This window comes from Amblyraja radiata, chromosome 38, assembly GCF_010909765.2.
Source record: "Amblyraja radiata isolate CabotCenter1 chromosome 38, sAmbRad1.1.pri, whole genome shotgun sequence".
NCBI classification, from domain to species: domain Eukaryota; kingdom Metazoa; phylum Chordata; class Chondrichthyes; order Rajiformes; family Rajidae; genus Amblyraja; species Amblyraja radiata.
In genome coordinates, this window is record NC_045993.1 from 4,841,538 (window position 1) to 4,856,230 (window position 14,693).

At 48.7% G+C, this 14,693-nt stretch overlaps 1 protein-coding gene across 1 annotated transcript; it reads right to left on the reverse strand.

Moving 5' to 3' along the window:
• Positions 1-7,160, reverse strand: LOC116966949 (pleckstrin homology-like domain family A member 2). The gene is made up of 2 exons (XM_033013336.1): positions 6,601-7,160; positions 1-1,095 (listed from the first exon to the last, which is right to left on the reverse strand). Exon 1 carries the CDS (start codon positions 7,007-7,009, stop codon positions 6,602-6,604), a length of 408 nt encoding a protein of 135 aa, XP_032869227.1. The 5' UTR covers positions 7,010-7,160; the 3' UTR covers positions 1-1,095; position 6,601.
• Between the last annotated feature and the right edge of the window lie 7,533 nt (positions 7,161-14,693).

Genomic DNA, 14,693 nt, shown 5'->3' on the forward strand with positions numbered 1-14,693 from the left:
GCATGCCTTTGGAGTGCGGGAGGAAACCGGAGCACCCGGAGAAAACCCACGCGGGTCGCAGGGTGAATGCACAAACTCCGTACAGACAGCACCCATGGTCAGGATCTCTACCGCTGCGCCCTAAGGTCTCCAAGAGATTAATTTCCTACATTCGAATTCGGCCCATTCGAAGGGCTGAATGGCCTCCTCCTGCACCTATTTTCTATGTTTCTATTATCCGAGGATTCTGAATCAATCTCTCAGAACCTCCAGGGTCCCCAGTTGATCCTCAATTCAGACTTTGGTCGGGGATATTCCTGGGGCTTTTGTCATCTGTTCTCTTGTGCCCCAGGCCCTAAACTACCCCCCCCCCCCCCCACCCCCGTGCCATCCCTTGCCACGTCCCGACGGGAATGCCAATACAAAAACGACAGGTCAACTCTTGACCGCTTCATCAGCCATCCCACGCCTGCTACCCCTTGTCACAAATTGTTCAAAGAAAGGGGGTTGAAATATATTTCCTTGCATCCAAGTTCACTGCTACTCCCCGGGATTTAGTTCGTGGAGATTGTTTAGTAAATCTCGGATGGTTGATTCCACCATGGATATTGGCCCAGTCCTGTTCCGATGGAGACGAGGGGAAAACAAGGCATTTTCACATCTAACGTCCACCTGGCTGAAGTCAACTCACTTTCTTCTTTCTGGTGGTGGATAAAAAATGCTGGAGAAACTCCAGCTGGTGAGGCAGCATATACGGGTCGGGTCCCGAAACGTTGCCTATTTCCTTCACTCCATAGATGCTGCCTCGCCCGCTGAGTTTCTCCAGCAATTTTGTCTACCCTCGATTTTCCAGCATCTGCAGTTCCTTCTTAAGCAAGTCTTCTTTCTGGTGACAATGTGGAGGGCCAGTCGTTCTTCCCAATTCCTTCCATGCTGAGCGGAGAGCCTCCAACTTGTTGTCACGTTGGGCGTTGGGTTAGTGGTCGGGTTGAGGGAGGTGGGGGGGGGTCCAAGTTGGGACCCTCTGGGGTTCTGCTACTTTGAAACACGGAGCCAAAAACATTCACAATTGGTCCCAACACCAGCGTTGCTTTGATAATCAGTTCAGCTTGTAGCCTGCAGGGAGAGAGATAGTAGACAGATAAATGTTAAGGGGCTGTCCCACTGTACGAGGTAATTCAAGAGCTCTCCCGAGTTAAAAAAAAAATCAAACTCGTGGTAAGCCCGTAGAATGTACGGAGCGGGTACGTCGGAGCTCGGGACGTCTCTTAGCGGCTCGTAACGCTAACTGCAGGTACTCGGGAAACGCGGTAAGCTCGGGAAGACTCGTGAAGATTTTTCAACAAGTTGAAAAATGTCCACGAGAGCCCCGAGTACCCACGAGCGGCCTTTACCGTAATTCTCCGAGTTGGAATCAGGAGACACTCGGGAGAACTCTTGAATTACCTCGTACAGTGGGACAGCCCCTTTAGTTTCCATATTTCACCGTGAATGCAGAGTAGGCCATTGTCAGTGGCTATGTCAGTGCCCAGACCAATCTTATTCCCTTACTAATATTCCCCGTTACTTCCTCCCATCCGGGCTGCCTCACAGCGCCAGAGACCCGGGTTCGATCCTGACTACGGGCGCTTGTCTGTACGGAGTTTGTACGTTCTCCCCGTGACCCGCGCGGGTTTTATCCAACACGTACAGGTTTGTAGGTTAATTGGCTTTGGTAAAAATGTATGAATGTAAAATTGTCCCCACCAGTGTGTTAGTGTGCGGGTCGGCGCGGACCCGGTGGGCCGAAGGGCTTGTTTCCCCGTTGTATAGAAACATAGAAAATAGGTGCAGGAGGAGGCCATTCGGCCCTTCGAGCCAGCACCGCCATTCATTGTGATCATGGCTGATCGTCCCCTATCAATAACCCATGCCTGCCTTCTCCCCATATCCCTTGACTCCACTAGCCCCTAGAGCTCTATCTAACTCTCTCTTAAATACATCCAGTGACTTGGCCTCCACTGCCCTCTGTGGCAGGGAATTCCATAAATTCACAACTCTCTGGGTGAAAAAGTTTTTTCTCACCTCAGTCTTAAATGACCTCCCCTTTAATTCTAAGACTGTGTGGCCCCTGGTTCTGGACTCGTCCAACATTGGGAACATTTTTCCTGCATCTAGCTTGTCCGGTCCTTTTATAATTTTCTATGTTTCTCTAAACTAAGCTCAGCGCCTGCAAACGCATAAAATGTCCCGGGTGTGAGATCAACCACCAATCTGACTGCGAGCAACGTGATATTAGAGGAGGCAGCGCTTTCAGAGAGAGCGGAGAGGATTAGGGGATGGAATTCCAGAAGTTAGGAAGCGATGACGGACAGCGAATAGATGTCAGACTTCAAGGTCGCTCCAGACTCCGGGATTACTGGAGTAATGTTGGATGTTTGTGGCGGGGCAGCTCACTGATGCAGCCAGCAGATCTGATCAGCCTGGCAGCTCCAGTAACTTTGGTTCAATCTGGACCTCTGGTGCTGCATGGGTGGAGTTTGCATGTTCTCTCAGCAGCTGCAAGGGTTTCCTCCGAGTCCCCTGCCATTCTTTCACGTCCCATCTACACGAGTTGGTCGATTAATTAGTTGCTGCAAGCTGTCTTCAGTATGGGTGGGAGTGGGAATAGGATCATAGATTCACACAACACATAAAGAGAGAGGCCTTTGGACTCATCATATTCACTCCAGAGATGCTGCCTGTCCCGCTGAGTTACTCCAGCATTTTGTTTCAAACAAGAGTGATGAAACTACAATTGATGATCCTTACACCAATGCTGTGATATAGGCAGAAGCTTGGGCGAGACAGATAAATGGCTCAATTGATAATTGATACATGATTGATAAATGATAATTGACAATCCAGAGATGCTGCCCATCCCGCTGAGTTACTCCAGCATTTTGTGTCTATCTTCGATTGTAATCATATATTGTCTTTCCGCTAACTGGTTCGCATGCAATAAAAGCTTTTCCCTGTACCTCGGTACACGTGACAATAATCTAAACTGAACAGAAGTGTGAGGGTGTCTCTCAACCTTTAAGGTCACCTCACTATGTATGTTCAGTTTAGTTTAGAGATACAACATGGAAACAGGCCCTTCGGCCCACCGAGTCCGCACTAACCAGAGATCCCTGTATGTTAAAACTATCCTACACACACTAGGAACAATTTTTATAAATATATATATATATATATATATATATATATATATATATTTGTAATTTTTTTTAATATATTATTATTTTTAAAATATATTAAACAAAATTACAAATATATATATTTGTTCTTAGTAAAAATTGTTCTTAGTGTGTGTAGGATAGTTTTATATATATAGATATATATCTCAAGCCAATTAACCTACAAACCTGTACATCTTCGGAGTGTGGGAGGAAACTGAACTTCTCAGAGAAGACCCACGCAGGTCACCGGGAGAACATATAGACATTGCACCCGTAGTCAGGATCGAACCCGGGACTCTGTTGCTAAAAGACAGCAACCCCAGCCCGGCCCCAACATGCCGCCCTGTTCTGGTAGCTTCTGGGTTAACTGTTGGCAGGGGGATGGTTTTGGCCTTGCAGGAGATTATTCTCCGGCAGCTGAACTGGAACCCAGCAACGGAAAATGCGCTGGTCCCCTCCCAGCATGGATCACTTCACCACTGACTCTGGCCGAGCTCCAGTGGCTGTTTCTACCCTGGGGGACTGTGGCTGCTGAGTGTCGGAGTGTACGCAACGCTATGGAAACAGAGAGAACCAAGACACGTGGGCAGGTCAGCGGGGAAATCTGAGACACGGGGAACTGCAGATGCTGCACTTCTAAAAAAGTAAAACACTAAGTGCTGGAGTAAGGTCAGAAGGCTTATAGAAACTTACAAAATTCATAAGGGGTTGGACAGGCTAGATGCAGGAAGATTGTTCCCGATGTTGGGGAAGTCCAGAACAAGGGGTCACAGTTTAAGGATAAGGGGGAAATCTTTTAGGACCGAGATGAGAAAAACATTTTTTACACAGAGAGTGGTGAATCTGTGGAATTCTCTGCCACAGAAGGTAGTTGAGGCCAGTTAATTGGCTATATTTAAGAGGGAGTTAGATGTGGCCCTTGTGGCTAAAGGTATGGGGGGGTATGGAGAGAAGGCAGGGATGGGATACTGAGTTGGATGATCAGCCATGATCATATCGAATGGCGGTGCAGGCTCGAAGGGCCGAATGCCTTACTCCTGCACTTATTTTCTATGTTTCTAAGGTCATGTGATAGGAGCAGAATTAGGCCATTCGGCCCATCAAGTCTACTCCACCATTCAATCATGGCTGATCTATCTCTCCCTCCCAACCCCATTCTCCTGCCATCTCCCCATAACCCCTGGCACCCGTACTAATCAAGAATCTATCTTTATAAAAAAATAATCAAAATACTTTATTCAAGTAAATGAATATGTACGATGCAGGAACAGTGGATACATTCAATTAATCGTTACATACTGTTTACAACAAAAACAATCTCACTATTGTAGCCCCCACTCACGTGGCCCACTGGTGTTACTTCACTTCCCTTATTGTAAGGGACATCTCCACCACACTCTGCCAAGCGTGCAGTAAAGAAAGCGAACTCAATGCTTGCATTTATTACAAGAGGGCTTGTATACAAAAACCGGGATATGATCATGTCGAGGCTCCATAAAATGCTGGTCAGGCCACATTTGGAGTATTGCGCGCAATCTTGGGCACCATATCTGAGGAAGGATGTGCTTACCCTGGAGAGGGTCCAGAGGAGGTTTACAAGAATGATCCCAGGAATTAGTAGATTAACAAATGATGAGCGTTTGTCGGCACTGGGCTTGTACTCGCTGGAGTTTAGAAGAATGAGAGGGGGGGACCTCATTGAAACATACAGAACAGTGGAAGGCTTGGATAGAGTGGATGTGGAGAGGATGTTTCCACTAGCGGGAGAGTCTAGGACTAGAGACTCTAACCTCAGTATTAAAGGACTTTCTGTTAGGAAGGAGATGAGGAGGAATTTCTTTAGTCAGAGGGTGGTGAATCTGTGGAATTCTTTGCCACAGAGGCTGTGGAGGCCAAGTCAGTGGATATATTTGAAGGCAGAGATAGATAGATTCTTGATTGGTGCGGTTGTCAGGGGTTATGGGGAGAAGGCAGGAAAATGGGGTTGGGAGGGAGAGATAGATCAGCCATGATTGAATGGCGGAGTAGATTTGATGGGCTGAATGGCCTAATTCTGCTCTTCCTATCACTTGTGATCACCCATTCCTTCGCTTCAGAGATGCTGCCCGTCCCACTGAGTTTCTCCAGCATTTTTAGAGTGGCACAGAATATATCAACATACTATATTTATCATTGAATGGCGGAGTAGACTTGATGGGCTGAAGCAAGAAAGAATTTCATTATTCTTGCCGGTGAAGATTGAAAAGACTGGGCTTGTATTCACTGGAGTTTAGAAGGATGAGGGGGCATCTTATAGAAACATATAAAATTATAAAAGGACTGGACAAGCTAGATGCAAGAAAAAATGTTCCCAATGTTGGGCGAGTCCAGAACCAGGGGCCACACAGTCTTAGAATAAAGGGGAGGTCATTTAAGACTGAGGTGAGAAAAAAAATTTTCAATAAGAGAGTTGTGAATTTGTGGAATTCCCTGCCACAGAGGGCAGTGGAGGCCAAATCACTGGATGGGTTTAAGAGAGAGTTAGATAGAGCTCTAGGGGCTAGTGGAGTCAAGGGATATGGGGAGAAGGCAGGCACGGGTTATTGATAGGGGACGATCAGCCATGATCACAATGAATGGCGGTGCTGGCTCGAACGGCCGAATGGCCTCCTCCTGCACCTATTTTCTATGTTTCTATCTGGGACATATGACACAATAAAACACTGTTGACTCTTGAGTTGACACTGCCCCTGTCCCACTTAGGAAACCTGAACGGAAACCTCTGGAGACTTTGCGCCCCACCCAAGGTTTCCGTGCAGTTCCCGGAGGTTTTTGTCAGTCTCTCTACCTGCCTCCACTACCTGCAACCTCTGGCAACCACCTACAACCTCCGGCAACCACCTGCAACCTCCGGCAACCACCTGCAACCTCCGGCAACCACCTGCAACCTCCGGCGACCACCTGCAATCTCCGGCAACCACCTGCAACCTCCGGCAACCACCTACAACCTCCGGGAACCACCTGCAACCTCTGGGAACCACCTACAACCTCTGGGAACCACCTGCAACCATCTGCAACCTCCGGCAACCACCTGCAACCTCCGGCAACCACCTGCAACCTCCGGGAACCACCTACAACCTCCAGCAACCACCTGCAACCTCCGGGAACCACCTGCAACCTCCGGGAGCCTCCGGCACCCACCTGCAACCTCCGGCGACCACCCGCAACCTCCGGCGACCACCCGCACCCTCCGGCAACCACCCGCAACCTCCGGCAACCACCTACAACCTCCGGGAACCACCAACAACCTCCGGGAACCACCTGCGACCTCCGGGAACCGCAGGGAAACCTTGGGTGGGGCGCAAAGTCTCCAGAGGTTTCCGTTCAGGTGTCCTAAGTGGGACAGGGGGTCCTTCCCAAACACACGGTGGGTCTAACTCACCTCATGCCGCCCATCCTCGCCACCTCTTGGCGGGTTTGCGGGCGTGGGACTCCCGCACCGCCTGCTCGTTCTTGAACGCCACCAGGGCCACGGTGATCGCGGCGTTCCACGAGCTGTCGTCCCGGCACCTGAAGTCGATCTCCCGCCGGTCGGTGGTGACGATGGTGAAGTAGACGCGGGCTCCCTTGCGCTCCACACACTCCAGCTTGAGGATGGTGCCGAAGCCCAGCTCCTTGTGCCGCCCGCACCCCGCCTTGCTGCCCCCGCCGCTGCCCCCGTCCGCCAGCACCAGGCTCTCCCGGGTCAGTGTGCAATGCTTCCTCTTCCACAGCTGCAGCAGGCTCTCGCTTCGCTTCTCCAGCTCGCCCACTTTGATCGCGTCCCGCGAACACACGGCCAGTCCCTTCATCTTCACAAGCGCTCCTGTCCCCGTCCCTCCACCCACCCGCTTGCTGGCATCCACCTGACTGAGGGCTGATGAAGATTCTCTTCCCTCTCCCTCTCCTTCCCTCTCTCCCTCCCCCTCTCTCCCTCTCTCTACCCCCCTCTTTCCTCCTTCCCTCCCTCCTCTCTCTCTGCCCCTCCTTCCCTCTCTCCTCCTCTCCTTCCCTATCTCCCTCTCTCTTTCCCTCCCTCCCTTCTCCCTCTCTCCTCCCTCTCACTCCCTCCCTCTCTTTCCCTCCCACTCTCTCCTTCCCTCACTCCTCTCTCCCCTCTCTCCCTCCTTCCCTCTCTCCACCCCCTCTCACCCTCTCCCCTTCCCTCTCTTCTCCTCTCCTTCCCTATCTCCCTCTCTTTCCCTCCCTCCCCTCTCCCTCTCACCCTCCCTCTTTCCCTCCCTCTTTCCCTCCCACTCTCTCCTTCCCTCACTCCTCTCTCCCTCCTTCCCTCTCTCTCCCTCGCTCTCCCTGTCTCTCTCCCTCTCTCTGAGCAGATGCCCCTTTCCGAGCCTCTGAGCGGATACCCTTTTCTGAGCCTCTGAATCGGTCAGGCTCGAAACATCTAGCTTTAGACTCCACCTCCCTCCACCAGCTCTTTTATAAGGAGGTCTCTCTCTCTCTCTCTCTCTCTCTCTCTCTCTCTCTCTCTCTCTATACTTTAACCCCTTCGTGCCCGAGTCGTTCCTCCTATGAGCAATAATTTAGTTTGTGTAGGAAGGAACTGCAGCTGCTGGTTTAAACCACAGATGGACACAAAATGCTGGGGTAACTCAGTGGGACAGGCAGCATCTCTGGAGAGAAGGAATGGGTGATGTTTCGGGTCGAGACCCTTCTACAGTCTCAGTTCACCACTCCCATCAGGTAGAAGGTACAGCAGCCTGAAAACTGTAACATCCAGGTTCAGGAACAGCCACTTCCCCACAGCCATCAGGCTCTTAAACACTACCACCTCATATAAGCTCTGAACTACAATAGACTTTTATTATTATTATTATTATTATTATACTATTTGGTTTGATTTTTGGGTACGCGTGTCTGTGTATATGCATATATATAAATATATTGTGAGTATGTGTGCATTGAACCTTTCTTTTCTCTCTGTCGTTTATCATGTACTATGTTTATATATTCTGTTATGCTGCTGCAAGTGAGAATCTCATTGTTCTATCTACAGGACAATAAAACCCTCTTGGCTTTTGCCTGAAGACGTTACCCATTCCTTCTCTCCAGACATGCTGCCTGTCCCGCTGAGTTACTCCAGCTTTTTGTGTCCATCTTCAGGGAACCCGGAGACAACTATACAAGGAATGATCGGAAAACAGAGGAGCTATTTGGAAAGCTTCGAAGAGATCTGGTGCAGACTCAAAAGATAAAGCCAACAGCGCAACAATTCCAGATCCTAGTCTTGGGAGGACAGGGAATAGCATCAATAGAAATAGATGCAGGAGTAGAGGCCATTCAGCCCTTCGAGCCAGCACCGCCATTCAATGTGATCATGGCTGATCATCCCCAATCAGTACCCCGTTCCTGCCTTCTCCCCATATCCCCTGACTCCGCTATTTTTAAGAGCCCTATCTAACTCTCTCTTGCAAGCATCCAGAGAACCTGCCTCCACCGCCCTCTGAGGCAGAGAATTCCACAGACTCACCACTCTCTGTGAGAAAAAGTGTTTCCTCGTCTCCGTTCTAAATGGCTTACCCCTTATTCTTAAACTGTGTGTGGCCCCTGGTTCTGGACTCCCCCAACATCGGGGAACATGTTTCCTGCCTCTAGCGTGTCCAAGCCCTTAACAATCTTATAGGTTTCAATGAGATATCCTCTCATCCTTCTAAATTCCAGAGTGTAACCAAGTGTGACCAAATGGCTCCCACAGTGCAGGAAGATCAGCCCGTCATACATACCAGGCTGGCATTTTGTCACAGGTTGCACTCGTCTTAAGTGCCAGACCTGTCGCTGTTAGAGTGGCAACGGTGGTTGCATTGGGCAGAAAGGATCAGCCACCGCCCACCCATTGAAAGGCCAAGTGACGCAACTCCCAACTCTGCCCACTGTGATCTCTGCGTCATTTGGAGAACTACCATCTGTGGCCGACCCCTGCAAATTAATTTGTCTGTGTTTTGCACAGCCTATACTTGGCTGGGATGTCGAACCCTCAGCTTTCTCCGCGGGCAGCTGTATTACCACAGAGACAGAAAGTCGCGGGTTTGACTCCTTCTCCGGAGACTGGAGCACAACAGACAATAGGTGCAGGAGTAGGCCATTCGGCCCTTCGAGCCAGCACCGCCATTCAATGTGATCATGGCTGATCATCCACAATCAGTACCCCGTTCCTGCCTTCTCCCCATATCCCCTGACTCCGCTATCTTTAAGAGCCCTATCCAGCTCTCTCTTGAAAGCATCCAGAGAACCTGCCTCCTGAGACAGATAACTCCACAGACTCACCACTCTCTGTGAGAAAAAGTATTTCCTCGTCTCCGTTCTAAATGGCTTACTCCTTATTCTTAAACTGTGGCCCCTGGTTCTGGACTCCCCCAACATCGGGAACACGTTTCCTGCCTCTAGCGTGTCCAAGCCCTTAACAATCTTATATGTTTCAATGAGATCCCCTCATGTTGCCTGTCCCGCTGAGTTACTCCAGCTACTGGTGTCGAACCTCACACGCCAGTCTAACTGAGGCCGCACAGGGAGCGAGAAGAACGAAGAGGATACAATGAATCCCTCATTTGTGTTCCGATTACACGTTGGAAGCTAACAACCTTAAATCACTGGACAAATTAGATGCGGAAAGAACATGAGAAATGGCTTAATCCGCCTGTTATGTAGACTGGAGTCAAACAATCATCTGAGATGCTTGGGGAGACGGCACTTGGCACCATCTGATCACCAGGCTACCCTGCTGTGTGAAACAAGACTGATGAGTCAGCAAGTTTGGCCCTCGGTTAAAAACAAGGCTTGTCTTAAGCCTACAGTAAAGGACATTAAAAGATTTGTGGCTGCAGATGCCTTGGCTGTTCTCATCAACAATTCTTCCACTCAGTAATCCCAGAGGCTGATTCAATTGCAGAATTAGGAGCACACTATTATAAAAGCACCAGGCTGGCCTTGGAGACAGAGAGCGATCTCAGCAGAGGTTGGAAGCTTCTAGTTTGATCTTGCACTGCAGCCACCCACACAGTCCATGCTCGTTGCTCCCAGTGGAAGGAACATCAAGCAACCTCTGGGGATTTTAAATATGAGGAGCCCTTGGTGAAATCTCAAAAGATAGAGGCAGTCACCATGTCAAAGTAGTGTTCTCCTCCGATGAATTGCTCACAAACCAAGTGGGCTATAAAGTCAGGAGATGAGCAAAAACAGCCTGGGGGAGAAGAGGATCACAGAAACAGTTGTCATGGGAGACTAACAGAAGCCAGCCATCCACACAGACCATGTATGGCACAACCAGGGACTTGTTTGCAATGTGTAGGAAGGAACTGCAGATGGTGGTTTAAACCGTAGACACAAACAAGCTGAAGCTGAACAGGCAGCATCTCTGGAGACAAGGAACGGATGACCTTGTGGGTCGAGACCCTTCTTCAGTCCACTGTGTTTCGCACTAACTTCGTGCTTTTTTTGCAGCCTCTCTCTTTTCACCGTCTCGAAAAATGTGAGTTCTATGTACATTTTGTTTCATGCTCTGTGCCTGTGATGTTGCTGCTGCAAGCTAGATTTTCCCTGTACCTGCATCTCACAGTGCTCGAGCCTTAGACAATAAACTCATTTTGATACCTACCATTCCTATTTCAGCAGTATCGCAAAGATCAAATTGAGTTATTGGTTACTACATCAATAAGCCTTAGCATGCAGGGGCCAGAAACATAGCTGCGTCATCTGTGGTCAATCGATTCTTGTGTGGAGTTTGCACATTGCGATGGAACGTAATTCATCCCAGGAGGAAAATTGATCTGCCAACAGTCATAAACCACAAGATACACGGAACATGAAATTCAAGTGACGAGGGGAAAGGATTGGGGAGGGTGGAGGGTGGAGGGTGGGGGGGGGAAGAGAGTCAGTCTACCTCACGACAGAAGGGGGAGGAGTTGTACAGTTTGATAGCCCCAGGGAAAGGGATCTCCTGTGGCATTCTGTGCTGCATCTTGGTGGAACCAGTCTGTTGCTGAAGGAGCTCCTCAGATTGTGGACTTTGTGTGACTACATGGGATTCCGCCAGAATTCCAGCTTCCTCACCCATCCCAAGATTAATGAGGTAGAGATGTATTCAAGAGAGTTAGATGTAGCTCTTAGGGCTAACGGAGTCAAGGAATCTGGGGAGAAAACAGGAACGGGGTACTGATTTTGGATGATCAGTCGTGATCATATTGAATGGCTCCAAGGGCCGAATGGCCTACTCCTGCGATCTATGTTTGGGACGACAGATGGCACAATGGGCTAAGTGTTCGGCTGGCAAGCGGAAGGTAGCCGGTTCGAATCCTGCTTGGAGTGCATACTGTTGTTGTGTCCTTGGGCAAGACACTTCACCCACCTTTGCCTGTGTGTGAATGTGTGTGAGTGATTGGTGGTGGTCGGAGGGGCCGTAGGCGCAGATTGGCAGCCACGCTTCCGTCAGTCTGCCCCAGGGCAGCTGTGGCTACAGAAGTAGCTTACCACCACCGAGTGTGACTGAGGAGTGAATGAATAATGCGATGTAAAGCGCCTTGAGTATTAGAATGGCGCTATATAAATCCCATCCATTATTATTATTATTATGTTTCTATGTGTAAACCAGCATCTGCAGTTCCTTCTTACACTGTACCGTTCTATGTTCTGTGGCTGGGCAGAGACAATAGATCAAGGAATAAATTATCGCGAAGGTGGTGTTGTAAGAATGACAAGTCACACCCATAATAATCACTTGACTTTATTCTTTAAAAAAAATTAGCCATATTCTTTTGTCAGTTTCTCACCATTTTCTGTTCACATTTCCAGCAGCAATTGTCTCGTTAGTTAGTTAGTCCAAAAGCAACACAAAAAAAAACAGGTTTACTTGGGAGACCTCTGAAGATGCAGAGTTCTGCTGTGAACACATGCGTGGCAGTGCCCTTGCTCAGCAGCAGAGACTCCTGCATCATTCAGTATCAAGGTGATTTAAAATGTCCAGTTTTCCTTTTCAAGTCCTTCTGAATGACACTCCAGCTACAAGATGGGGGGGGGGGGGCACAGATGTATAGAGTGGCACATCCAGGAGAAGAAAAAAAGCCCAATTGATATGAAGAAAACTTTGGAAACAGTAGCAATGCTAAATTGGGTGGAGTATTTCTTATTCCTGACTGAAGTTCCTTCAAAATAACTCGGGGGGGGGGGGGGGGGGGGGAGACAGTCTGAAAATATAGACCAAACATGTTCCCATCCCTACTTGCCCCAATTCCTTTCAAACCAGAAAATTTAAGCATTAAAAAAAAGAGATTGGCTAGCTGAAAGTGAAAGAAAAACAGAGGGGGTCACCCACATGTGATAGTAACTGAAAGAAGGGCCCAATTCCAGCCAGTATAAAAACTAACCAAGGACCAGATGTTGAGGATTAGACCAGAGTTTAAAAACTAGGCAGAGTCTAGTTCAGAGTCTTTAACACAGCACTCCAGGAAGTGGCAGAGATCTCATTAACTACAGCCTGAACTCTGTGTGCGAGACAAGCCACAGCTCTATTGGGAGTGGTGGATCAGCACAGATTAAAATAGGGGAAAGACATTCTGCAGTCCTCCAACTTGCTTTCTGCCCACCCAACTCTACGAGGGGAATCCTTCACTACTGCGCTCACATGGTAGACTGGTCAGCTAAAGTTAACACTGCAGGAATTAATTTAAAAAAAAAAAAAAAAGGGGAAGAGAGATCACTGTAGAACTTTATTTTTCACCAGGGTCTCAATTGCCAGAGGCCTACATTTTAAAATAGATAGATTGCCATTTTATAACAAACAGAGAACCCCTTATACTGTAATGGAGCCTTTAGATATCAGTCCAAATCTTTCCCCCACCCCCCTCAATGAAAGAAAAAAAATAAGTGTTTCTCCTTCTAGGTGCTTAATAATAGCCAATTTAATTTTTAATTTTTTTAATAAGGCATTGTTTTAAGGATTAAGCAAAATTTTGCCAGAACAGAATTTTGAGAGGGATTTCACAGCTTTTAAACAGAAACTGGGCTTCAGAAGTCACAAGTGCAGAGCAAGACTAGCTGTTCTAGTTTCATATTCCTTGCCTCCCTCCAACATTTGCAGCCAGAACAGACCCGACTCCACTCGTGTTTCCACTGGAGTGCAACTACACACGGCCCCACTTCACAGCTGGCTGGAGCAGACAGCAGATGTGGGCTTACGAGGCAGGAATCGCAGAGGGATTCGAGCTGCAGAATGAAACTGGGAGGCTGCACCGGGCAAAGATGCTCAGTCGGCGGGGAGAGGGAGGCAAGCCTTGTGTGAAACAGCGTTGCATAAACCCGTGGGAGCAGCCAGACTCCATCTGTGAAGGCAAATCCCAACTGCATGAATGCCAAGTGCCTGCAATCACCGCACAGTCACATCAGCCCATCCCACAGTAGAAAGGCATCACATCAATGAAACCCGTATGGGTGACTGCAGGGTGGTACCAAGGATGTTCCAGCTGAACTAGGCCAAACGTCTTTCCCATCTCTGCCCTAGCGGGGAATGGCAGCATTTTGTGGAAAGGCGCTAAATCTTCCAAGCACACTCTTCCCAATCAGGGCCTAAATCAGTCATATTCGGAGATCCATCAGTCACGGTTTGCACATTCCTCTCTACAAAGGAGGATTGGCCAAGTGTGGCTGATATGGAAACTCTGAATGTGAACTGCAAGGAAAATTGTAACACCAACTGCCATGCTCATCTCACAGCCCCCACCTCCCGATCACCCAGGCAAGAGGCTGGAGAGAAGGCAGCCAGTCGAAGAGCTTGGCACAAAAAAAAAAAAAAAAAATGTAAATGCTGGAATTAAATTTCCTTGGATGCTCTCCCAATGTGGGAACTGGAATCCAAACTGATGTCCAGGGACAGCTGCAGCAAGTCAACGGTGCTCACACGCAACAAGAACTCCATTCAGAATTTGTGCATCCAGCTCAAGAGCACGCCAGTCTTACTAAAAGATGTTTTATCAGATGGTCAATTGTCTGATCCAGTGATTAAATACAAAAGAGTAAAGAATCCACCTTCACTGGTGGGATGTGATAGAGATATTGACAACACCCAATGTGTGAGAAATAATTGCAGATGCTGGATAAAATCCAAAGGTAGACGCAAAATGCTGGAGTAACTCAGCGGGCGAGGCAGCATCTATGGAGAGAAGGAATGGGCGACGTTTCGGGTCGAGAGGTCTTCAGTCTGAAGAAGGGTCTCGACCCAAAACGTCACCCATTCCTTCTCTCCATAGATGCTGCCTCTCCCGCTGAGTTACTCCAGCATTTTGTGTCTACCTTTGACAACATCCAATGCATTCTGATATGACCATTTAACACAACGGAAACACGGTTGCTATTCCTCCATCTCCAAACGCTTCCACTGGCAGCCCAGACATTTCTAGCCCCTGTCTAGAGACCGACTGGATGGCAACAAGGCTGGTTCTGGAGAAGGCAGAGGCAATGATAGAATGGGAGGGGGCGAGGCGAGGCTAG

Bases quoted from the DNA above. Each gene is read 5' to 3' on its own strand.
- LOC116966949 (XM_033013336.1), bottom strand. From the start codon at position 7,009: ATGAAGGGACTGGCCGTGTGTTCGCGGGACGCGATCAAAGTGGGCGAG.